General features: G+C 41.0%; 1 protein-coding gene across 1 annotated transcript in view; it reads right to left on the reverse strand.

Moving 5' to 3' along the window:
* The window catches only part of csmd2 (CUB and Sushi multiple domains 2), a 602,495-nt gene that overhangs the window by 46,588 nt on the left and 528,344 nt on the right, over positions 1-27,563 (reverse strand). Inside the window, exons 53-55 of the mRNA XM_072548527.1 lie at positions 10,730-10,906; positions 7,228-7,407; positions 4,852-5,025 (exon numbers count right to left, since the gene is read on the reverse strand). Coding sequence (XP_072404628.1) covers positions 4,852-5,025; positions 7,228-7,407; positions 10,730-10,906 — 531 coding nt within the window. The remainder of the gene's footprint in view (positions 1-4,851; positions 5,026-7,227; positions 7,408-10,729; positions 10,907-27,563) is intronic.

A 27,563-nucleotide genomic window follows, 5' to 3' on the forward strand; every position in this document is an offset into this window, starting at 1 on the left:
ATTCTGTAAATCCATTCCATTGCTCCATTCATGAGCCACTCATTTATTAGTCCTGATCCCATTCCGATGTTTGGAATTAGTTCCATATGATGTTAATTCGAGGTCCAAATCTGGGGATGGCAGTTGAGTGGGGAAACTGCATGTTGAAAAATGGGGCTGTTGGTTTAGCAAAATAAACAAAGCTCTTTTGTAAAGATGGCCAGGTGGAAACACTGGAATTATTCTTGGCTATCTGCACTCTCCCTTCGAAAACATTTGTGGCTTTGTGTCTCTTATGTTTCTAAAATCCTTCATGCAGGTCACATTACTACAGGGAAGCTAGATTCATGTGGAAGAATTTTGCTCCTGAACTTAATTAACATGATTTGAAATCAATAAGCAACACTTAACCAACAAAACTAAATTGCTGTAGGCAACCTTTAACCTTTAGATCAGTAAATGCGAGACACCTATGACTGATTTCTGCCCAGTATTTTTCAAGGTATGTTTCATGTTGTCATCTATCATTCCCATGTACACAGGCTAGCTGATATGTACTTGATCCAAAAGTAATTCTCTTTCACTCACCAGCATTGGTATCTGCTTTGAGAATCCACAATAACATTGAAACTGCATCTGGAGTATTGCGCACAATTTTGGTCACCTTACTTGAGAAGGGTTGCAGTTTCATTGGAAGCAATTCAGAGGAAGTTCAAAGAATTGATTCCAGAGATGAGGGTTTTGTCTTATAAAGAGAGATTGTGCAGTTTGGTCCTATACTCTCAGGAGTTTGAAAGAATAAGTGGAGATGTAATTGAGGTATATAAAGAGGATTGGTAAAATATCCATAGAAAGGATGTCTCCTATCGTGGGGCAACCTGGAATGAGAGGTCATAATCGTAGGGCAAGGGGTAGCAGGTTTAAAACAGAGAGGAGGAGAAATCACTTCTCTCAAACAGTTGTGAATCTGTGGAATTCATGACCCCAGAAAATTGTGGATACTGAGATGTTGAGTAAATTTAAGGAGGAGATAGAAAGACTTCTAATTAATAATGGCTTGAAGGATTATGGAGACTGGGCAGGGAAGTGGAGTTGAGGCTGAATCGGGCTTATGCCCGAAACGTTGAGTCTCCTGCTTTTTGGACGCTGCCTGACCTGCTGTGCTTATCCAGTGCCATACTTTTTGACTCTGATCTCCAGCATCTGCAGTCCTCACTTACTCCGGGTTTCTGAGTTGAGATCAGCCATGATCATATCAAATGGTGGAGCAGGTTCAAGGGGTGGAATTGCCTGCTCAAGCTCCTAGTTCTTAAGCTATGTTCTACATCTTGGTGGTGGCACAGGGGACGGGGAGGAGGTGGATGGCTCAGTGTCATTCCCACCAAGAAAGGTGGCAGCATTTCTTCCCACCATGAGATTAAGTGTTGTCAGCTGGTTATGTCACACACACACACACACACACACACACACACACACACACACACACACACACACACACAGACGAACAGACATTCAAAAGTTAGGAATGCTGTCTTGCTGACACTCCTTTTTCTCATTGCACCTTTTACTGCAATGAGAAAAACTACACAAATATCCCAAATAGTCAGAAATGAATGAGGGCCAAAAGGAAAGCAATAAGCTTCGGTGACTGGACCATTTCTCTTTTGGGCCTTGGCTTACTTAATCATTAACTATCCTGAGTAAATTGTGGCCACAGTGAAGTGTACAGATATTTTGGCACATGCTCCTAAAAATCACTTAGTTTTATTTGATGGTTCTCTATATTGTAGTTGTTCCTGATCGTGACATGAATTGGTTATTTTGGGGTGCAGCTATGCGAATGTTACTCTCGGGATATGTTAAAAATCACACAACACCAGGTTATAGTCGAACAGGTTTATTTGGAAGCACTAGCTTTTGAGGCACTGCCTCTTCGTCAGTTGGTTGTGGAGAAGGACCAGAAGACAGAATTGATAGGAAAAGAAGTTACAGTGTCACGGAGTTATAATGATATATTAAACAAACTTAGACTAAATTTTGCATCTTTTAGGGTGGGATATGCTGGTTTCGGTTCTTTAATATGTAAATTTGAGAACTCCTTTTAAGTTACCTTCTCAAGGTGGCTTCAGTTTATCTAAAAATAGGTGTTAACTCAGACAATGTATTAAAGGTGTGAACGTCTGTCCCAATGTGGAGTCAGTTTTATTTCTAAAGTGGAACTTTCAGAATCCTACATGGATTTATGCAGTTTTTGAGCAAAGGAATACGTGGCAAAAGTTGAACCCTTAAAAGAAGAGGTGATAGCCTGTCTCATGTCCTTTCCCAATCTGGCCAGCTTTTAACCTTGGTTAGTACAAGAAGGGTAAATGTTATTTAGACATTAACTGTCTGGTTGAATCATAGAAAATGACAAATTTTCGGTATTAAAATTAACAATCAGGTATGCAGATTGGAGTGTAAATTTTTGAAGAATCATGTGACATTGTATATAACTACTCAAGTGCAGTTAACATACAGCAGTAGTCTTGGAATCTGCTTCGGCCCTGAGCTTGTTATCATGCAAGGTAACAACAATTGCCTTCATGGGCAAAATAAGAACACACTGAATAGGTTGGCACAGAGTGAACAATGAAAGATTTTACAGCTGCAAAGCAAAGCTGGTGCAATTACATAATTTAGACAGATGCTGTTCCCAGAAGAAAGCAGAGAACAAAGGGTCATCATTACAAGGAGCAATTCCTTCTCTGAAAAGCTTGTGCATCCGTGAAATTCACGACCCGAGAGTGTGGAGGATGCTGGGAAACTGAGTAAATTTAAGGAGGAGCTGTACAGATTTTCAGTTGTTAGTGAGTTAAGGGGTTGTAGAGGGTGGGCAGGACAAACATGACAAACCTAAATTTATATGGTGGTCTTTCATGACCTCTGGGCATCTCAAAGCAGGTTAAAGGCAATAGCATACTTTTGAAGTAGGGTAACTGCTGTTATGTAGGAAACAAGGCAGTAAGTTGTACACAGGTAGCTCCCTTATGAACTATAGGAATCTTGCCTGATTCACACAATGTCATTTTGGTACAATATTATCTCAGTGAAACCTATCCTTTCAAATGTCCTCTTCCAAACTGGCCAGCTTTTAACCTTGGTCAGTACAAGAAGGGTACATGTTATTTAAACATTAACTGTATTGTTGAATCATAGAAAATTACAAATTTTCGGTACTAAAATTAACAATCAGGTATGCAAAGCCCAAAAACCAAATTCATCATCTTTCAGTGCATTCCCATTGAAATCTGGCAGGAGGACTGAAAATTAAACAGAGATTAGACATCCGGCCCTATTTCAGGAAGCAGCCTCCATCAATCCTGAACATGGTTTGGTCAGAGGTGGATGGTCAGCAGGAGGGGAGGGCAGGAGTGAAAAGTTCACGTCAGAAGTCTGGGAAATCGTTCACTAAATTTGCATTACAGCTCATGGCAAAGAAACTAAAAGGAGTCAGGCAGGTAGAAGTTTAAAGGGTTGAGCTCAGGATTGACGTATTTCAGACTTGAGTCGCTGTGATAGATGGTGTCAGCTAACAAGTGCTTTAAAATCATTTTAATTCTCTTCTATATATAGAAAGCCTTTTTGTAAGTTAATCTTGTGAAACAAACTTCTGTTCTGTTGTTAAATAAAACCTGCAGCCTCATGAATATATTTCAGTGACTAACCGCTACATTAATTATTTACAAAAATACATATCTCCCAAACCTGCCTTCTTTTTGGAATCTGACTTGTCCAGTTGTGCAATCAGCTGGTACCATACCAAAGCTAAGACTGTGGATGAACAATGGGGCCAGTAGAAAATATCTGCAGTTTCTACCCAATTCTTAATGGTTCTGGTTCATTGCTCAGTTTTGCATCAATTAGAATGAATTTGAAGTTTTGTTTAGAAAGTCACATGTAAGTTGAAATGTTGCAGTGCTGTGGTAAGGATTGATATCTTGAGGCTGTGATTAATGTATATTATTCATTTGGCATAAAGCAGACATTTTTTTGCTTTAACTCATGCACTATGTGGCTCAGTGGTAATACTGAGTCGAATATTCAACAGTCATGACACATATCAATCAAGGCCGATACAAAGCTGTACTAAGACCCCACTACTCTGTTGGATATGTCACCCTTTTAATGACAATTTAAACCAAGGCTGGGTGTCCTCAACTTAATATTCCACGTCATTATTCACAAAAAAAAGTGGGGTGATCTGCTGGCCAATAATCTATCTGTCAATCTCACAAAAGTACATCTTTTGGTCGTTTGACTAAATTATTGTTCATAGGACGTTACTATGTTCATGTTGGCCACTGTGTTTCTGACAGTGACTATATTTCCAAAGCATTTCATTCATTGTAAACTGCTCTGGAACATTCTGATATCGTGAAAGATTTTTCTATCAGAGCAAGTTCTTTATTTTCAGACTTGACTTTGGTTTAAGAAAAGAGGATTAAACACTGTTGTCTGATTTTTTTTTCAAAAAAAAAGAAAAATTGTATTGGACTCAAAATTTTAAGTCTATTTCTATCTCCACTCATGCTGCCAGACCTGCTAAACTTCTTCGGCACTCATTCCTTTTTATTTCAGACCAACAGCACCCACAGTACTTTGCTTTCCTTGTCTGTGTGAGAATGAAGATGGTGTTAGGTGATAGACACTCTGGCAGCCAAACCTGCTAGGAACTCACACACTGGTTTACATGAAGGCACACCACAATTAGTTGCAATTATACCATCTGTAACATTTTCTTTATCAGGTTCTGTCATATATATTTACATATCCAAGTTAAATACATCGTCTGATATTGCTGGTAAGTGCAGCTCTCTCATGTGATACACTTACGAAAGCACTGTGGGATCTCCCCAGTCCAAGTCCCATTTCCTTCGCAGGTAAGTACAGCAGGTAATGACAGCTGGTATCCCTCAGTACATGTGTAGCTGATGCTGGCCCCCCAACTGAAGTCTGTTCCCACTACAATTCCATTGAGGATTCTCGGAGGAGGTTGGCATGTGATTGCTGCAAAAGAGCAGTGATCATGAGAGACTCCAACTGCTTCAGTTAGGTAACATTTGTACTCTATATCATTCAGCCATTAGTAACACAATATCATTTAAAGTGACAGTCACTGAGGGAACACTGTCCCTTTGGATAAGATTCTACCCCACCCACTGAAGGTGAAGCTCATGCCCTTAAAACAAAATTGAGGGAGAATTAGACAAGGACTTTCAAAATCAAATCTATCGTAGGAAAGGCAGCAAAAAAAGGGTTTAGAATAGAAAGCTTGGGTTTATAAATTAGTATAAGCCAAACAACCTTCTTCAATATTAGAATTCCTTCCATTCAATGATCCTAGTTACAACCTCTAAATCCCGGAATCATCTCATCACCAAATCCTCTTTAATGTATCAATTTCCTTTTGAAGATAACTTTATTGAAATTGCACATAATCAAGCCTTATTTACAGAACATTAGCTAACTTGACTTATAGCCATATGCATTTGTGAGCTATCATTGGCATTGTGCCGAATAACTTCAGATTAACTGAATGTTTACCACAAAGCTCACCAGTTACATCCAACTGTTTTACTTTTTGAATTCTGCAATCTAAGATATACAATAATGAAACTCTCACTATTTGTTTATTTCATTCAGGTCATGTTTAACATTCTCAATCACTCTCTAATTATATTACCAAGCCTATCAGCATTTCATTGGATTCATTTGCAAATTTTTAAATCTTCCTGCTAATATAATTGCATTGTAAACAGAATAGGGGACCGTGAACAAATCTCAGCAGAAGCTCATCAGCAAACACAGATTTTTTTGCACAAATAATCAGAGAATAAAGAAAATTTACGCTTGGAAATGCCAATGTACTGTAGTCACTAAATAGGGGTACCTGGACAGTTTTTTTCCAGTGAAACTGCTTCATAAACACTGCAAATGGGCAGAGGCTCTGCAAGGAGCACAACAGATGCTGATCATAAAACTGCCAAAGGCAAAATTATTTGATGCAGCATTCCCTGATGAAATGAATATACAAAAATGCAAATTTCATCTGTCTCCAGCACAGACTCCACAATAATTTTAAAAAATGCAAAATACTTCATTGCAATTTGGAAAGTCAAAAAAAAACAATTTTGGAAGTTATTAATTACCCGTTTCCAGTTCATGGTGATAGTCTTCAACAATATGACATAGTGCTATTAATGTCGAAAAAAGTTCCAAAATGCTCTTCACAGCATTGTCAAATAAAATTTGGCATCAAGCCACACAAAGAGATATTCAGACAGATAACCAAAAACTGGGTCAACAATGTAGGTTTTAAGAAACATCTTAAAAAGAGGAGACAGTGGTCACAAGGTTTAGGGAAGAAATTCCAAAGGCTAGGGCCTTGACAGCTAAGGCAGTACAAGGCAGGACTGGAAAACCCACCTAAACGACCCATGAGAGAAAACCCACATATTTTAGGAGTGGACAACCAGACAATCGCTAACAAAGTCATTTAAAATGATAAGCGTTGGGCAATTCTATTTTTTCTCTGAAAGCATGGAAAATAAAGTCGGATTTATAGTGAAGCTCTGAAGCATCAGATAACCTCCATCATAGCTACAAAGTGTGAGAAAACCTCCATTACAATCATAAATTATACAAAAAACCATGCAATACTGCAGCGAGGTGTCGACAGACTAATATCTCAGAATGAAAATCTTTAAGGATGCTAAAATATCTGACCAGATTAGGAACGTATATCTTCAGAAATAGTAGAGTGAGGAAGATTTAATTTGAAAAATAGAACATCTATAGAAAACAAAACTGGCCATCCTAAAAAATTCTTGAGGTATAGAGTTATTTCTAAATTGTATAACGACACAGATGCTGAACAAATAAATACCCTGTATGCTTTTGTATACAACCAGAAACATAGCAGATGATGTTTTTACTAGCCAAGGGTAAAATAAACATCAGACAAATTTGAAAAGATACTGTAGCCTCTGACAATTACTTTGACCACAGAACTAAAACAATTCTTTAAACCACAAGTTTTAACAAAGTGCCACATCCAGGTTAAATCAATAGTCATTTCCTTGTTTTATTAAAAATAAGAATGTTAGATCTGGAAGCAAAAGTGTGATCTTATTAAAATACGGAATTAAAATCACAAGTCAATTGACATTCCTGTCTAGTTTGTCCATCATCATAAATTGATTGACTTACATCTGCAGGTTGGCCTGGTTCCATTCCAAGTTCTGTCCCTGGTGCAGATGAGAGAAGAATATCTCAAAGGATCCATTGTGTAGCCTGGCATGCACTGGAAAACAACTGTCTTGTTATAAGTGAAGTCAGAGCCCAGTCTGATTCCATTTGCTGGTAATCCAGGGTCACCACAATTTATCACTGTAAGAAACAAGACAGCTGAGTACCAAAAATACAATGTACTTTCATTTTACCTATATCCAGGTTGAGATATAGTGCACTATAACTGCATTGCTTTTGTGACATAAGCTTCCAGAATATTTCTTGGCTAGTACAAAGTAAATTTCAAAAGCCAGTCATGCTGTCCTAGAAAGACACACCTTTATGTGTATTTGTGTTCTCGATGGTCAGTTCATACTCAGTCACTGGAAGAAAAGGGGAGCATGCGAGTGCATACTCTCAGCTTAGATTTCATGGAAAACCAGAGGAAGCTTAAGGAGCTAGGAAAATATTTTTAAAATTTATTTCAATGCTCCTCTTCTATCCTATATGATCTAAAAGAGTATAAATTAAATGTGAATTCTGGAATTATGAGGCAATGGAACTAAGTTAGAAAGAAGAACCTCGAAGCTAACAATCTCTGGGCTAGTATCCGAGCTACAGATAAATAGGCACAGGATAGGTCAGATTAAAGAGCTGAATACATGTCTCCAAGATTGGTTTGGAAGAAATGGGATTGAATAAATGGATAACTGGCACTTGTTCGGGGCAAAGTGGAAGTTGTGCCATTGGGACGGGTTTCATCTGAACCACGCTAGGACCTATATTCATATGAATTGTACTACTAGGGTGATAAATAGGGCATTAAACTAAATACAAGGGAAGGGATCATGTGAGAGGAGATGTGTTAAATCAAAGTGCAGCACATTAATTCGGTTAATGATAACTGGAGTGTGGCAGGTGGGAACAGTAGGTACAAATGTAAGAATGAACCACCAGACAAAAAGGGTCAAAACACAGACTTTGAAGTTATGCATCTGAATGCAGGTAGCATTCATAACAAAATGGACAAATTGTTAACAAAGATAGGAATAAATATGCGATGTAATGGCCATTCCTAAAAGTCCTACCTTCAGTAATATCAAGGCAACTTCACAAAATATCAACTCATAGATTAAGGGGGAACATATTTGCATGGCTTAGCAAACAGTCAGTTAACGAGAAGCAAAGAATTGGGATAAATCTTCTTCAGGCTCATCAGATGTAAGGAGTGGAGCGCCACAAGGGTCAAGGTTGGGACCTCAAATAATTACAATCTATGCCAATGTCTCAGTCATGGGGACTGGGTGTATGGTATTTGCTGATGATACCAAGACAGATAAGTCAGTAAGTTGTTAGACCAAGTAGAAAGTCCGCAAAAGGATAAAGATTAACTAAGTCAGTGGGCAAAAAAAATTGGCACATGAAGTTTAATGCAAGAAAAAATATGTAATTGGCAACCTTGACAGGAAGATAGAAATGTAATACCCTAACTTAAATAGAGAGAGAGAGAGAGAGAGAGAGAGAGACTGCAGAATACTGGATTAGAAAGAGATCCTAGAGTCCTGGTTTTCACAAAAGAAGCTAGTTTGCAGGTGCAACACATAATTAGGAAGGCAATTTAAATGTTGGTGTTTATTGCAAGGAAAATGTAAAATCAAAGTCTGAAAATTTTACTCTAGCTGTTTAGGGTCTTTATAAGACAACATCTGGTGGACAGTGTGAAAAAAAGGCCTTCTTATTTAATAAAATAGTATAGCATTGCATTTGGACCAGTTCACAGAACATTCAGCTCACTCCTATAAAGAAACATTGAAGGGTTGGATCTTTTATCCATTGGAAATTTAATAAACTGATGGGTGATCTTGTTGAAAAATATAAGATCCTAAAGGGACTGGATAGGGTGGATCCTGAGATGATACTTCCCTTTGTTGGAGGTACCAGTACTAGGGCACACAGTTTAGGAATAAAAGTCCTCACTTTTAAGAGAAGTTTTCTTTCTTTCAAAAAGTCTTTCTTCACCATAAAACAGTAGAGGCAAGAACACTGACCTGACTGAAGACCAAGAGAAGATTTACAAGGATGTTGCCAGGGCTGGAGGATTTGAGCTATACAGAGAGACTGAATAGGCTGGGGCTGTTTTCACTCAGAGGCTGAGGGGTGATCTTATAGAAGTTAATAAAATCATGAGTGGCAGTGATAGGGCAAATAGGCAAGGTCTTTTCCCTGGGGTGGAGGAATCCAGAACAAGAAGGCATAAGTCTAGGGTGACAGGGGTAAGATTTAAAAGGGACCAAGGGATAACTTTTTCATTCAAAGGGTGCTGTGTGTATGGTATAAGCTACCAGAGGAAGTGGAAGAGACTGGTACAATTACAGCATTTAAAAGGCATCTGGATGGGTAAATGAATAGGAAGGGTTGAGAGGGTTATGGGCCAAGTGTTGGCAAATGGGACTAGATTAGGTTGGGATATCTGAGCCGAAAATGTGTTGCTGGAAAAGCGCAGCAGGTCAGGCAGCATCCAAGGAGCAGGAGAATCGACGTTTCGGGCATGAGCCCTTCTTCAGGAATCTGAAGAAGGGCTCATGCCTGAAATGTCGATTCTCCTACTTCTTGGATGCTGCCTGACCTGTTGCGCTTTTGCAGCAACACATTTTTAGCTCTGATCTCCAGCATCTACAGTCCTCACTTTCTCCTAGGTTGGGATATCTGGTTGGCATGGATGAGTTGGACCGAAGGGTCCGTTTCTGTGCTGTATATCTCTATGCCTCTATGACTGTAAGTCAGATACATTGTTTTAAAACAGGACAGACAAGTGTTGTGGGGGCAGACAAGAAGTGGAGTTGAGACCTCCAACTAGATGAGCTATGATATTACTGAATGGCACAGCAACCTTGAAGGGTCGGATGAAGGGTCCTGCTCCTAAATCATATGTCTCTCTCTTCTTTTAGGGAAATTAAGAACAAGAGAAGTTTTCAAGGCCTACACAAAGTAAATAAGGTTTGTTGGAATAAATTGAACTGAAAGTTGTGATGGGTTTGATTGCAAAACTCAAGGAAAACTGTAGCAAAGGACAAAAATCTATTTACAAATAACAATTTACCATCCTGTGCACATAATTTGAAAAAGTATTTTTGATCCAATATTTCATTTTCCTCCCTCCTCAGTGTCACTTTTACAGCATATTATTGGGGTAATCCAATTACTGCTACATCATTTATGAATCGTACTAATTTCCTTTCCCAATACACAATAAGAATTTTTGATTCAGATCGCCAAGATTTTGCCTGCAGGAAAAAATATTGCAAATGTTGGATATGATTCCCAGGCTTTGTTCTCCCTTTTTACTTGAAGAAAAGAGGGTCTAAAACATACTATGTTACACCTGTAAAATGAAATGGGTCTATGTGTTTGCAGCTTGACAATATTAGGTTCAACTTTGATATGTGCCATACAAAAGAGATAATGAAAATACAAAACTGACCTGTGCATTGCGGAGGAACACTGGTCCATGTTCCATTCACAGTACAGTGTCTAGTTAGCAAGCCAGTTGAATAGTAGCCTTCCCTACATGCGTAGGTTATGGAACTTGAAAAGACCAGTTTGTTGCTGTACACTATCCTAGCATTACGTGGTGTTCCAGGATTTCCACAGGACACAGCTGTCAATCATGAAAGAAAATAGTATTACATTAAATAACAGTATTACGGTAGAGAAAGGACATTTGAGGACTCGTCCACTGAAGTAGTATGGGTTGGGGTTAGAAACAGGAAAGGAGAGGTTACCCTGTTGGGGGTTTTCTATCGGCCTTCGAATGGTTCCAGATATGTAGACAGGGTAGTTGTTATGGAGGACTTTAACTTTCCAAATATTGACTGGGAATACTATAGATTGAGTACTTTAGATGGGTCAGTTTTTGTTCAATGTGTGCAGGATGACTTCCTGACACAGTATGTAACAAGCCAACAATGGGTGAGGCCACATTGGATTTAGTACTAGGTAATGAACCTGGGCAGTTGTTAGATTTGGAGGTAGGTGAGCATGATGGCGATAGTCACCACAATTTGGTTATGTTTACTTTAGCGATGGAAAGGGATAGGTATATAATGCAAGGCAAGGGTTATTGCTGGGGGAAAGGTAATTATGATGCAATTAGGCAAGATTTAGGATGCATAGGATGGGGAAGGAAACTGCAAGGGATGGGCACAATGAAATGTGGAGCTCATTCAAGGAACAGCTATTGCATGTACTTGATAATTATGTACCTGTCAGGCAGGGAGGTAGTGATCTAGCAAGGGAGCTGTGGTTTACTAAAGAAGTTGAATCTCTTGTCAAGAGGAAGAAGAAGGCTTATGTTAGGATGAGATGTGAAGGCCCAGTTAGGGCACTTGAGAGTTACAAGTTAGCCAGGAAACGCCTAAAGAGAGAGCTAAGAAGAGCCAGGAGGGGACATGAAAAGTCGTTGGCAGGTAGGAAACCCTAAAGCTTTCTATTGGTATATCAGGAATAAATTAATGACTAGAAAAAGATTATTACCAATCAACGATAGTAGAGGGAAGTTGTATGTGGAGTCCAAGGAGATAGGGGAAGTGCTAAATGAATATTCTTTGTCAGTATTCACAATGGAAAAAGACAATGTTGTCAAGGAGAATAATGAGATACAGGCTACTAGACTAGATGGGATTGAGGTTCACAAGGAAGAGGTGTTAGCAACTCTGGAGAGTGTGAAAATAGATGTCTCACGGGCCAGATGGGATTTATCCTAGGATTCTCTGGGAAGCCAGGGAGGAGATTGCAGAGCCTTTGGCTTTGATCTTTATATCATCATTGTCTACAAGAATAGTGTCAGAAGACTGGAGGATAGCAAATGTTGTCCCCTGCACTGTCGCACTATCTGCATCAGTAGTAAACTTGCCCACTTTAAGGGCATTTAAATGATCATTGGATAAACATATAAATGAAAATTGAATAGTGTAGGATAGATATGCTTCAAATTGGTTCCACAGTTTGGCGTAACATCAAGGGTCGAAAAACCTGTACTGTGCTGTAATGTTCTATGTTTTAAAATGACAAAAATGGATTCATACTTCAATGTCAGAAACAGACCTCTGGAAGTCGCTTTTAATTCTCTATTCTGAATCTCAAGCCAACTATCAGACATGATTGAATTGGTCTCCTAGATTCTGAAGGATCAGCCAAAGACATCTTTGGAAAGTAATAAGAAGGCAAAAATTACACTTTAAATAAAAGGGCACACTGACATTAAACAAGGCTGGCAAGGTGGCACAGTGGTTAGCACTGCTGCCTCACATGGACCCGGGTTCGATTCCAGCCTCGGGTGACTGTCTGTGTGGAGTTTTCATTTTCCCCCTGTGTCTGTGTGGGTTTCCACCGGTTGCTCCGGTTTCCTCCCACAGTCCAAAGATGTGCAGGATAGATCGATTGGCTGTGCTACATTGTCCCATAACATCTAGGTACATGCAAACTAGGTGGATTAGCTATGGTTAAAAACTCCATACGGGGTGAGAATGTCTTCAGAGAGTTGGTGAGATTGATGGGCCAAATGGCCCCTTCCTGCACTGCATGGATTCTGGTTGACCGTGTATTTTTATCCAGTGCCATTTACAATTATAACTTGCCTCAGCCTGTCTTGACCAATTATTTTCTTGTTAGGAAAAGAGATTTGTCCATTGATTTATTTCAGTCACAGAAAGGAATTAGATGAAGTCTTTCCAATTCTCATGCTCAGAGTCTCTCACTCAAGATCAGATTGCTTCATTTGTGTTAAATTTATAGAATGTTCATTAATCTTGTCTCATACCATTGACAAAGCAATTTTGTCAACATTAAATAAGAGCAGTGCCCAGTCCTCGATTAGTATTTTTCTGTAAATGCGTGAAAATGTACCAAATGTTGCATCAATAAAACAGATCCAAATTATAATGCCAACCCTGACAAACTTAACCTTTCATCAGATACCCTTTCTCTTTCAGTTAGAGTATCTGGGGTCAGAAGCTTGGTTGTTATTGTTGCTGTACGCTTGAAACCTTTCCTCCCTCAACTCTTTGTCACATTTAAATGGTGCTGTCACCAGAAAGAGTGATTTATTTGTGGTCTTATGTATTCTAATCTTTCTCTATGCTATTGGAATGCCACATTCCTGAATCTCTCTCTGTCTATGTGTCTTTCTCTCTCACACACATACATACACATGAAGCCTATAAACAGCAAACAGCCACTGTCTGACAGATTTCAATGAATTATTTTGCTCACATTTCTGAAGTACCCTTGTGAACGAAGATGAAATCTCTTTTGATAAATGGAACTGACACATTTACCTATTGCATCTTCTAATTACTTTTATAATCTCCAGCCCCAGGCTTCTTTGAAAAACAATTGTGAATGAATTAACTCTCTGCCTGCTTCCTCAGAAAAAAGAGATTAAGTTGTTTATTCTTCTTGATTGAGTCCCTCACTCTGCCACACATGCACCAAATGCTACATTACAAAAATATCATGTAATTATGACTGCTCAATATTATAGCAGGCAATTTTCCTACTCTAACTGTCACTGCCTCCCAGCTATCTTTGCTGACCCAACTACTTTAGCAGTACAGAGACTAAAAAGTGCAAAGAACAAATCTGCTGTCTCTGAGGATTATTAGTCTATGATGATTATTATATTTGGGGATATATTGCTCCAAACAAATTAATTGCGCACGTGCAATGACTGGCTTACTATAAAACATCATTTTGCTGACAGAGGAGTAGACTAGAAACTTTTATTTGTAAATCAGCCCATAAAGATTGTAAGAGACCCAATAGTTTTCTTTTTCAGACTCTAAGGTGATGTTCATATCACACAACCTTAACTGAAAAATAAGAATGCTTTCCAACTTGAATTTTAAAAAGTGTGTTGTGCATTTGAGCTGTGACTTAAATGGAAGCAAAAAAGGGGTGGGGGAAAATCAAGACTGAGCACCATGAGGAACCTTTTGATTTCTGCACATTCTGCCCAGCAACAGCTCTCTGATTGGTCGGGCTGCAGCATGTTAAAAAGCTCTAAGTGGCAAGACAAGGAGAGAGTGGAAACATCTCGGCTGTAGACACCATTCTTTCTCACTTACCATATGGTAAAAAAAAGAAAATCCCAGATAGTTTTAAAGAAAATATTCATACTAAGAGGCTGATCAACAAACAACCATCAAATCATATGACGACTGCCATGTTACAGAGAATAACATCTTATCATTGCAAAAATCAAAAGGCCAGGGAGAGAAAAATGAACTTTCCACCTTGTCACCTGGAAGTTTGGACTTCAAAATTTTATTTCCCCTGTTTGTATACTTTTTCCACCCATTTGCCCATCACCCATCTCCCAACTAATCATGTGTGTGTTTGGGCGTTTCAAGGCATATAGCTTAAGTTGCATAAACTAGAAATCCTTCCTCTGACTGCAGTTTTTGAAGTTAAGTGTGCTATAATAAAAATTAAGTTGAAAATCACACAACACTGATGAAGAAGCAGTGCTTTGAAAGCTAGTACTTCTAAATAAACTTTTCGACCATAACCTGGTATTGTGTGATGTTTAACTTTGTCCACCCCAGTCCAACGCCTGCTCCTCCACATCATAATAAATTGAGTAATTTTTGCAGTTGAAATAAATCTAGAATGGATTGCTTTTGTTCTGGGTAGCAGTCAGTCAGTCAGTTGTGTTTTGATGGTCTGACTGGGATTTTGTGGACATTTATGTCGCAACAACTCATGGAACAGTCAGATTATTGGAGCAATTTTACTATTTAAATCAAGGCAAGAGGTTGATTCTCAGCACAACTGTGAAAAAACATTGAGGAAGAGCTGGAAGAATGAACTAATTTTTAAAAACCTAAACTCTCATTTTGAAGTGAACCACAACATGACTTATCTTGGAATCACTGATTTCAAGATGCCCATTTAAATTGGCAGTAAGTGGAAAGGGACACACTATATGGAATGAACTTCTCGATTGAAAAACATAGAGGGGGCGAAAACTTGGAGGCCAAGGAGAAAAGAGAAAACCACCATGAGGGACAAGGTCTGTGAAAGATAAACATAGTGAGGTATAAGGACAGCAAAGGAAAAGGTCTGCAAAGGCAAACACAATGTTGGACATAGACTACAATGGGTAAGTACTGGGGAACAGTTCATCTGGACTTGTCTGCTTGTTAATAAATGTGATACAAGGGAGCTCTGACATCAAGCCTAAGAGAATTCATTGGTTGGCTCACATTCATTCAGACATTTAGTAGTTAGACAGTAGTGAGTCTTAGCTGGGAGGTGATGTGAATTTGCCTCCAGCAGAAGATTCGGCATTGCAATGCTTTTGTTATCCCTTGTAACATAAGAAACGCAGTATGGTAATGGTAACATTGAAGAATCCAACACATGTCCATTGCAGCTAACTGTTAGACACAAACATTAGAATATAACTGAGTAGCATGCTTCCATTAGAATGTCATGCTTCAACTAATGTGGAATATGAGAACGTTATACTCTCTTGTCACATGCTATGGTACAGCAATTATATCAGGAGTATGTTCCTTAAAAGGTATGCAAATATTTAATTGAGAGATATAATACAACATGAATTCGGGAGCATTGAAATCGTGACTGGGAGTTCAAGAGCTGTAGCTCCTGATTGAGAGTTCAGGAGCAGTGGATCTTATCTGGGAGTTTGGGAGCAGTAAGTACTGTCCAGGGAGCAGAGAGACTTGTCTGTGAATTTGTGGAACACTAGAATCCTGTCAGGGAGTCTGGGAGCAGAGGGACCTGTCTGGGAGTTTGGGAGTACAGACTCTTGACTAAAACTGTCACATCATTAGTGAGATGAAATTAACCTGGTTAATGATTTTCAATTCTGGCTTCACATTAGTACAAAGGATTTAAGACCCTCTTGTGATGAAGCTGCAGGCAATAGTTTTTAATCACAAGTATGTTTATCGCTTCCCTGATAATTTCCCCTTTGATTTTGAATAATTAATTCAGATTTAACTTGCTGTGTGCTATAGTTTGAAAACCATTGGTTTAAATTAACATAACCCTGTGCATAGCAGCAAAACAAAGGATATGCAACAAAGAAGATGTCCTGCAATAGTTAACATCTGATACAAACGAAGGAATTGGTTTCTTTTCTCTTTTGGTGTTTCTTCCATGCTACTGAAGGTGAGGGATGTCACCATTACTGATAAAACACTTTGCAATTTGGATGCAAGCATCAACAATAATATGAAGCAGAGTGAAATTTCTTCTGCTCTGGTCCAAGTAAAAGCCCTCTCCAGCAGCGTTGTGACACTCTAGCTTCATACACCTGTCAGCCTTGCAGTTTGTCTGGCTGAGATTGCCAGAACAATGCTAATTAGTGCAGAATAAATGGCCAGTTTTGGAATGTTGACTTGTGCACACTAGGAACCTGACTGCTTGTGCCAAACTGATTTTGTTTAGCACCTTATAACCAACAGAGAGAAGCAAGTGCGGCTCAGTTGCTGAAATTGACCAGAAAAGGGATTTAATTAACACCGTCAATCCTAAAGCAACAATTTACGTTTCCTTTCAAATTTAGCTGAATGGAAGGAAAACTGTTGGTGGCAGCAACAACATAAAACAAGACTCTGACATACAAGGCTACTTGTTTAATTCAAGCTGGCCACATAGAAAGCTCTAGCCTTGGGCATACATTCAAGAAACCAAAGATATTGAGTTTGACGCCTTATTAACTCCTGCTGCCTTCTCTTGTAGACGTGGCCAAATATTCACTGGAAGAACATCTTTGGTGTTAGTGGCTAAATCTGACCATGTGCCTAAGTGATTGCCAGCTGTCAGACGGGAAAGAGGAGGTGCAAATTTAGAGAAAAAATTAAGATTGTTGTCATTAGTACCAATGTCATAGAACCACTTGTGCCAGGATTCAAAGTGAAATCTATTCCATGCCAGCTTTCACACATACTTAATATCTTACTCCACAGCTACCAACTGAAGTAAATAGGTTTTCATGGATCAGTTGGTTCTCTAATCTTTCTACGTGCTGCAAACAGCTTTTGACAGATTTCCTCAACCCTTGTTTCACATAAGTCTTCACAAATTTCTCAATGGTACCACGTATCTGCAAATTCCTGCTGTCGAAAAAGATTTCAAATATTCATCTCCCCAACACACAGCTAATGAGTTTACATGATAGATACTGGTAGATTGTTCAGTTAAGCAGAACCCCTGAGGTTGAACAGCAAGCCGCATATGGTTTAAGGGATGTACTTACAACTGCAATGGAGCAGATAATCAATCTTCTGTGGGGATCTTTTCAGACAAAAGTTAAATTTGTTATTGATTTCTTCGTACAGAATGGGCTCATTGGCTTCCAGTTTTCTGAAGGCTGACAAACGCTTGGCATCACAAGGTGCTGATGTTCAACACCCTGGCTTGACGGGGAGATGCAGGCATCTCTTTACCGCTTTACCAGAGCAAGTCATTTCCCGTATGCCAATATTAAATTTAGAAGAAACCTCGAAAATCTTTGAACAATACCACAGGTGCAGAGGTGAAAAGAGAAAATTGATGGATAATAACGATGGCCCCATAATTCGGAACATAGCGGAATATATTCGGTATTAGGCCTACAGTTGTACAAGATGTACATGTGGAGGGTAGTGGCACTACCATCCAAAGGGCAAATAGCAATGGATAATGAATACTGGCTTGTCAAAACACATGAATGGATTAATAAATGCTACAGTCCTGCACATTGATTAAACAGACATGAAGCAATGGTCCTATTGGAATGATTGCACCCTCAAAGCTTAAACATAGCTCCATTGGGTGCAGTTAGGCAAATACATTTCTATGCTGTATTGCTTAGGCTGTTTAGCATAAAGATGAGGAGCACAGTAGTACAAGGGTTACATGGAATCTCATTGGACATATAGTGTATTATTTTGTCCGCACCTCACCGAATTAACACATTTTATTCTGTGCAAGTTGAAAATAAATGCTATTGAGGTGATTTCTGGCCTTCGTGCTTTAAGTTTTCGGGTCCTCACACTTTGGAGCGAATTGCAGGAAGATTATTAGGTTTCAGAGGCAAATGCCTCATGAGAAAACACATCAGCTGGGTGCTTAGTAGAAGACAGTGGGGGGTCAGAATTTTTATGAATATCTCATTATAAAATCTTTCCATCCTAAGTTGGGATATATTTTATTCAAACCTCTCTGGGTCAAAACAAGACCAGTGAACTACCTCAGAGAATAAAACAGTTTCACCTGAATGTGAGAGGATTGCTGCAAAAGATTGCATACATGAATGGAAAATCAACTCTTTGCACATAGATTGTCACAAGTTCAGGGTATTCCAGAACAGATCAAAGATTTCAGACAGAGGGAAACGTAGTGACAGGTGAAATCTTTCAAAGTATTTCAGCTACAACAAAATAATGCAAAGCACAGGTTGATCAAATACCATTTCAAAAAGACATGGGCTGTATGCAGAGATGGCCAGAAGAATCAAAGCTTATTAAATTAATCCACAAAAGAAAAAAAAATAATGGTTTAGGATTAAATTCTTTTCAAGGTGACTCATTTAGAGATTTATACAGCAATAAATTTTGAGATGCTGAAGAGGAGAGTGGGAGAATCAGAAAATATGGAAAACCAATTTTGCTAAGTGTTTGGTAACCAGGCTTAAATAAGCAGCTTGAACAAAATAGTCCAAATACAGAGAAAACAAATTTAACTCACTGCAAGAGGAATTCTGGTCTGTCACTAGAGTCTGTGGCAGATGGCTTGATTTGTCATCTTCAAACTGAAACATATTGACTCATGGAGGACAATGTCACCTTTTTAAGTGAAATATTCAGTTTTGGGTTGAGTGCCATTGGCAAGGACAACACTTATTGTCATTCTCAAGTTTTCCTTGAAAGTGTTGGTTAGCCTTTTCCTTTTCCTACAGTCCACATGGTGAAAGCACAGATGCCAACATAGCCCAGTGAGTGTGTTTGTAAGATTGAAATTTTCCGACTGTGTAATACATATACAGGCTGGCTTAAAAAAAATGGACAACAGGATGCAGTATACCAATAAAAAAAAACTGGATTAATGTATTTGAAAACATGACACCTTTTGAGGGAAAGTGACTGACCTGTTTGAAAAAAGCTTTGTAAAACCTTCAGTCACAGAGAACAGTTGAGGGATCCAACTTTAGTCAGTTACCTGGATCTCTGATTCAAGGTGAAATGGGAACAGAACCCACCGATAATTCAGCCAAAGAAATGTGTCAATCTGCCAGTATAACCAAGTGACCTTGTGCTGAAAATAGAATCAGTTGCTGCTGCTGACTCTGGCAATGAGGCAGACAGGCCATGAAGCAAGACCCAGAGGATTGTTAACACAAGACTTGCTGAGCATTATAGATGAAGAGACACAAGCTCCAAATCTCCTTTCAATTCCAGCAGTTTCTGGAAATGCCCAGTAACTGAGTATCTTGCATAATTCCTAAATAGATAACTGAGAACATTTTAGATCACATCTGCAACGTATGAACCTGAAAGTCAGAATGGCTACTTCTATGAGAAGTAAACAGCAAAGTTAAGGTCCTATAACGAGCATCTTCAGAAACTGATACAAACACACATAGCTAATGGTTATTGCATATCAGACACTATAAATGACTCCTATTTAGGTGTTGATGTTTTAAGTAACAAAATGAAAGAACTACAGACCACTGGCCCTGAAATGGTAACTCTGACTTCTCTCCACAGGTGCTGCCAGACCTGCTGATTCCAGAAATTTCTGTTTTTGATGCTTGTCTGTTGACTGTTATACTGCCACAATACCATTAAGTAGCAAGTTCTGGGATTTTGACCTGACAATGATGAAGGAATAGCAGGTTAGTTCCAAATTAGGACGGTGTGAGACTTGAAAGTCAACTTTGAGGGTGATACCCTGAAACTTTGTCTTCTCCACCTCCTGATGCTGCCTGTGTTCTTCTAGCCTCCTGTTCGTCTACCTTGGCTTCCAACATCTGCAATTGTTTTTGTCTCTGGAGGTGATTATGTTCCCTTGTTCCTACTGCACTTCCCTTTTAACAGCATGGTGGTTGTGGGTTTGAGTAATGCCAAAGTTTGGCATAATTAATTGACTATAGTTAAATAATACAAAGCTGCTCCCTATGTTTATGAATCAATTAACTTAATGAATGCAGAGTTAAAGATCACACAACACCAGGTTATAGTCCAACAATTTTATTTGGAAGCATAGCTTTTGGGAGCGCTGCCCCTTCATCGCAACCACCTGATGAAGGAGCAGTGCTCCAAAAGCTAGTGCTTCTGAATAAACCTGTTGCACTGTAACCTGGTGTTGTGTGATTTTTAACTTTGTCCACCCCAGTCCAACAAGGGCTGCTCCAAATCTTAATGAATGCATTTAAGTAAATTAACAATTGAAAAAATGCAATACATTTTACAGCAGGATGTTCATGGCAGTTAATGTAGTCTTTAGTTATTCTTTCACAGGATATGAGTATCACTGATAACACTTATTGCCCTCTTCTTAATCACCTTACAACTACTGTCATCGCTGTCATGGAGGTTTAGCCACAGTGTTGTTAAAAAGTGAGTTCCAGAATGTTGGCCCAGCAATAGTGAAAGAACATTAATAAAGTTCCAAATCAGGACATGTGGCTTTGGGGGGAGGTTGCAGGTATTGGTGTTCCCTTACATATGTTGCACCTCTCCTTCTAAGTGATCAAAGTCATGGGTTTGGAAGGCTCATTAGAGAGAAGGTTGAGAGGTGACTTAATTGAGAATAAGATAATCAAAGTGTTACATAGGCTGCACAGTGAGAGCCTTTTTCCTTGGATGAGGGAACATAACTTTAAATTGAGGGTGATAGATATTGGACAGATGTCAGAGGTAGTTTATTTACTCAGAGATAGGGAGGGGCATGAAACGCACTGCCTGCAACCAACTTTAAGGGCATTTAAATGGTCATTGGATAAGCATATGGACGAGAATGAAATAGTGTAGGTTAGATGGGCTTCAAATTGATTTCACAGGTCAGCGCAACATCGAGGACCGAAGGGCCTGTACTGCGTTGTAATGTTCTATGTTCTAAGGGACACCTAGTGGTGCATTGATGGGACGCAGCAGTGCATCTCGCAGATGGTACATAGTGAGGTTACTGTGTTCTGCTGGGGAAAAGAGTAAGTGCTGAAGGGAGCATATAGGGCAATGGACTAAATAATAATTTATTTTATGTGTTCACATGTTCAGTTCTATATTGGCCAATGCTTTTTCTTTCATCACCGTTGTATAAAACGTAGAACAATTTATGGATCGCTATTTGATTTCACACATTTGGATGGCAGATGAAAATGCTACAAATAATTGAATGGTTTCAAGGTCATTGTTTATTTCAGCAAGAGGATGGATAACTAACCTTTAACTAGATGCATGGTGCCAACTTCTGGGCAGACTTGTGCTGAAGATTCGCTAAAAGTTTGAGACTAGGGAATTAGCATTGCCAAATGGGAACTTAAAGTCATTCAAATGGTTGGGGTTCAATCTTGGTGTCAGAGGTGAAAAGACTGCTCTCATTGTTCTTCAGTAATGAAAACTGAAAATGATGAAGCAGCAGCAGGTTAGACAGCATTTCTGGGGAATGAAGCAGGGTTAATAGGCTGAATTCCCACAGTTCTGTGGGGACAGACTTGGAGACTAGACCAGGAGCAAAGTGGGAATCACACAGCCTCCATATAGCAGGCTGGGGATCTACTGACATTGTCTTTTTATCTCCTGCATTGAACCACAGGGATCAGCTATCTTATAGCTGTGGCTACAGACCATCCTGTACAGAGGAACCTCCTTCACCCTGATGACTTGGCAGCTATTCACTCATTTAGTCTTCACAACTTCATAATTCTACTGGGGACTCCTTGATCTTAAGGCAATCTCACATCCCTTTCCACAGCTCAACTTGTCCACTTCTCCCAGTGGGGTTGCAAGCTGGTCAGTGGGGTATGGACCCTCTACTGTGTCTCTTGGTCCTTTCAGCTCCTTAACTGGATGGAGTCCTGGAAGTGGCTTCTTCAGTGGCTGCCACCAAGAAGATCAGGGCTGCTGAGCTACTTGTCGCTAAATTCAGTCCAATGTTTCAGATGATGACCCTCATTCAGAAATGCAGCAAGTACAGAGTCAAAAAAAAGGGGGGGAGGTGAGGAAAGAAAAGAAGGGAGATTCTGGGATAAGTGAAAGCCATGTCAGATTAAATGACCAAAGGTGGGATGGTGCAAGGCAAAATGCTTTATCGTGACACAATTTTATTTTTATTCATTCTTATCAGTGTCTCTGTTAGGCCAGCATTTATTGTCCATCCTTAATAGGACAATTAAGAGTTAGCCACATCATCATGGATCTGAAGTCCCTTGTCAGGCAGACCAGATAAGCTTGGCAGAGTTCCTTACCTATTAGTGAAACAAATACATTTTGAAAACAATGAGGAATACATGAAAAGGAGGGTGACAGAGCGATACAGATCCTGTAAGTGAAGACAGTTTTTGTATGGAAGGGCAAAATGTGTCGGCACAGACATGGAGAGCTGAAGGGCCTGTTCCTGTGATGTAATGTTCTTGGATAAGTGGTGACATGATTTCCAACCATCCAGGTTTTCATTCCACACTTTAATTTAATTTCATGAACTATGATGGTGGGATTCACTCAGAGTCTTACCTGTAAACGTGCAGTTTTAGTCTATTCTGTTGTTTATCTAATGCTTCCATGCAGGACAAAGAAAAATTAAGGGGAACACTGCTATGGCCCATGTCCAATATTTGAACAATGTAAACCAATGGGGCTTGAGAAAAGTAAATCATGATGTTAGAATTCACCTCCTGTGATGCCACATTGGAAAGCCAGGGGAATGTTCTGAATGTTTGAGAGATGCAGATTCAGAGGCCTCCCTACAATGAATTAAATTGAATTGAATTGGCTTTATTGTCACATGTATTCAGTCACCTCATTACAGCGCCATCTTAGGTACAAAGGTATCAAGGTGAGGATACATAAGATCAAATTCTTAGGAAACAAAAAAAAATAGAAAAGTAAAGTAATAAATAGTCCAGCATAATAGCTCATAGGAATAAATTAGGAAAATAAAGAGGTAAAAAGTTCAGAATATCAGTCTTTCTGACCCCGCCCATGTCAGCACCTGTCCTCAAGGGAGACCCCCGCTACCTTAACCAGACCCACCAATGTAGGCATTACCCAACTTCAGGCGCTATCTCTTCACTGATGCCACCGAACCCACACTCGCCCTGCAACCGAGAGCCTATGGCTCCGTTACCAGGCCACGAATCCTGCCTTGGCTGCAGATGCCCCCTTGCCGGCACCGCCACCTTGATGAGTCCGTTGCTGTCGGTGCTGCCATGCACGATCACTGGAGGAGCTATGCTGCTGCTGCTGTCAGCCTTGAGCGATGGGAGAATACACTCGCTGCCACTACCACAGACACCGAACAGCGAGAGGACACCCTTGCAGCCACCACAATCCCTCCCCCCACCCCCCCCCCCCCCCCCGAACACCAGGACAGTGTCCTCACCGTCACCACCCCCGATCACAGGGAGAATATCCTCACCGTCACTGGCCCCCCATCACAGGGAGAATATCCTCACCATCACCACACCCGATCACAGGGAGAATATCCTCACTGTCACCGCCACCGATCACAGTGAGAATATCCTCACCGTCACCGCCCCCAATCACAGGGAGAATATCACCGCCCCCCCTACCTGATCACAGGGAGAATATCCTCACCATCACCAACCCCAAGCACAGGGAGAAAATCCCCACCGTCACCACCCCCCAATCACTGGGAGAATATCCTCAACCCCACCCCACCCCTAATCACAGGGAGAATATCCTCACCGTCACCACCCCTAATCACCGGGAGAATATCTTCACCATCTCTCCACCCTGAACACCAGGGGAACATCCTCACCGTCACCGCCCCTGATCACCAGGAGAACATCCTCACCATCACCACGCCCCAAACACCAGGAGAACATCTTCACTGTCACCGCCCCCTAATCACCAGGAGAATGTCCTCACCGTCCCTGATCACCGGTAGAATGTCCTCACCATCCCCCATCACTGGGAGAATGTCCTCAGCATCCCCAATCACCCGGAGAATGTCCTTACCATTCCCGATCACCGGGAGAATGTCCTCACCGTCTCTGATCACTGGGAGAATGTCCTCAGCATACCCGATCACTGTGAGAATGTCCTCTCCTCACTGTCACTGATCACCGGGAGAATATCCTCACTGCTCCCCATCACCGGGAGAATATGTCTTCTCCTCACTGTCACTGCCCCTGAACAAAGGGAGAATATCCTCACGGTCAGCGCCCCCAATCACCAGGATAATGCCCTCACCGTCACTGCGCCCCCGATCACCGGGAGAATGTTCTCACCATCTCCGCCCCGATCACAGGGAGAATGTCCTAAACATCACCATGCCCGCTCACTGGGTAAGTGTCCTCACCGTCACCGTGCCCTTATTCACTGACAGAATGCCCTCACTAACCCCCATCACCGGGGGAATGTCTGCACCGTGCCCGATCAACTGGAGAATGTCCTCTCCTCACTGTCACCGCCCTCCATCACAGGGAGAATATCCTCACTGTCACCACACCCCTGACCACCGGGAGAATGTCCTCACTCACCCCCATCACCACGCGAATGTCCTCTCCTCACTGTCACTACCCCCTGATCACCAGGAGAATATCCTCACCATCACCGCCCCAATAACCAGGAGAACATCCTCACCATCACCGCCCTCTGATCACAGGGAGAATATCCTCACCGACTGCCCCCTGATCACCAGGAGAATGTCCTCACCATCACCGCCCTCTGATCACAGGGAGAATATCCTCACCGACTGCCCCCTAATCACCAGGAGAATGTCCTCACCATCACCGGTCCTGATCATGGGGAGAATGTCCTCACCATTACCTCCCCCTCATCACAGGTAGAATGTCCTCAATGTCACCATCCCCAATTACTGGGAAAGTGTCCTCACCGTCACCGCACCCCCGATCACCAGGAGAATGTCCTCACTGCTCCCTATCAATGGGAGAATGTTCTTTCCTCACCGTCACTGCCACCGATCACCGGGAGAATGCCCTCACCATCACAGATCACAGGGAGAATGTCCTCATTGTCCCTGATCACCGGGAGAATGTCCTCATTGTGCCCGATCACCAGGAGAATGCCCTCACCATCCCCGATCACCGGGAGAATGTCCTCACCATTACCAATCACCGGGAGAATGTCCTCATTGTCCCCGATCACCGGGAGAATGTCCTCACCACCCCCAATCACCAGGAGAATGTCCTCACCATCACCAATCACCGGGAGAATGCCCTCACCGCCCCCAATCACCGGGGGAATGTCCTTATTGTCCCCGATCACCGGGAGAATGTCCTCAGCATCCACAATCACCGTGAGAATGTCCTCACCATCCCCGATCACCAGGAGAATGTTCTCAGCATCTCTAATTACCAGAAGAATGTCCTCACCATCCCTGATCACTGGGAGAATGTCCTTATTGTCCACAATCACCGTGAGAATGTCCTCACCATCCCCGATCACCGGGAGAATGTCCTCACCATCACCAATCACTGGGAGAATGTCCTCAGTGTCACCACAACTTCTCCCCTCCCCCCCCACCCCCGATCACTGGGAGAATGTCCTCACTGTCACCCCTCCCTGATCACCGGGAGAATATCTCCACTGTAACCTCCCCCGATCACCAGGTGAAACCACATCGGTTGATGTGTATGCAGCCCACTCTCACCGCCGTGGCGGTGCTGGTGACCAACCCGCCTCAGAAAAGAAGATGGTAAAGGATGGCAAAAGAAAGGAGCAGAAGCAAAAGCAAAAGCAAAATAAAGAAGGAATGCAGACAGGAGTGGATGGGCTCTGGGCAGGAGCCGGCTCACTGTCCTGTAACTCTGCTGCCTGCTTGCACCGGTGGCCAATGGCAGAGTGATGCCATGAGCTGCCAGATACAGCAAAAATGATGAAAGATGAACCTAGAGCACACAGAAAGAAACCCCAATGTACAACTTCCACGTGGAGTGGGAGAATGAATTTCTGTTCACAACTGTAAAAGTGAAACTGTTTCACATATATATCCCCAAAATATACAAATCGTTAAAAAGAGGAATTAGGAACAATTCGATGTACAGGAAACTCAAGGACACTCTTATCTTGAACAGCATGCTTCCTAAAAAGAAATGGTGATAGCTGAAGGTCACTTTGAAAGCTCAAAAGTCATTTTAATCTCGACCAGCAACAAATCTTAACAGCTGTATTGCATTTTCCATCTTGTAGCAAATCACAAGATATCTTTCACAGATGGTGAAAAATTAAAGAAGCAGTGACTGAGGCCACTAAGTCTGTTCAAAGACTTTAAGAATAAAGAAGACACAACAATGACAGTCCAGAACATGTCACATGATGCTTCTCTGGTAGCAAGATAAGTGGAATCTTTGTCCAACGACATCTATCAGAAGCTACAACAGACCCTGAAGGACTGAAGGCTTCTCAATATAATCCACTAGAATCCACTGACATAATCAGCACAGCCCAGTTGATTGTTTTTGCATACATGGCTTTTAAGGATATAATGATTAAACTCACCCTTTGCCCCCTAAAGAGAGAATATGGGGTAAGATATCAGAGAAAATTCAAAAGGTGCTTGACAGCAACATTCTAGTCAAGAAACTGGTTTCTGTCACATCTGATGGTACACCAGTGAGGCTTGGCACAAATGCAGGCTTCGTTGCAGTTGGGAAAAATGATCCTGATTTCCCGACTTTTGTAAATTAGCACCAGCAAGCATCCACGAGCAAAATTACAGACATCTATCATGTCGTGTAAATTGTTTGGATTATAAACTTGATTAGAGAAAAAGCCCTTCAGTACCACTTTGTAAAATTCTAACTTGACAAACTCAATGCTGCCGACGGCTGAACTAATCCTTCATGCAGATACAAGGGGGTTAGTTGAGAGCAGGTCCTGCAAGTATTTTCAGATCATGCTGCCTGAAATTGTCACTTTTCTAAAATCAAGGAATGAAGTGTGCAGTAAGCTGTCAGACAATGCATGGTTGATTGACTTCAGACTTCCTTACAGACACAAAGCCTGAATTAAACAAGCTGAACTATGAACTGCAGGGTAAGGACAGACATTTAGCACATGTGACCAACGCTGTGAATGCATTAAGATTGAAACTTG

Source organism: Chiloscyllium punctatum, chromosome 27 (genome assembly GCF_047496795.1).
Source record: "Chiloscyllium punctatum isolate Juve2018m chromosome 27, sChiPun1.3, whole genome shotgun sequence".
In the NCBI taxonomy this organism is placed as follows: Eukaryota; Metazoa; Chordata; class Chondrichthyes; order Orectolobiformes; family Hemiscylliidae; genus Chiloscyllium; species Chiloscyllium punctatum.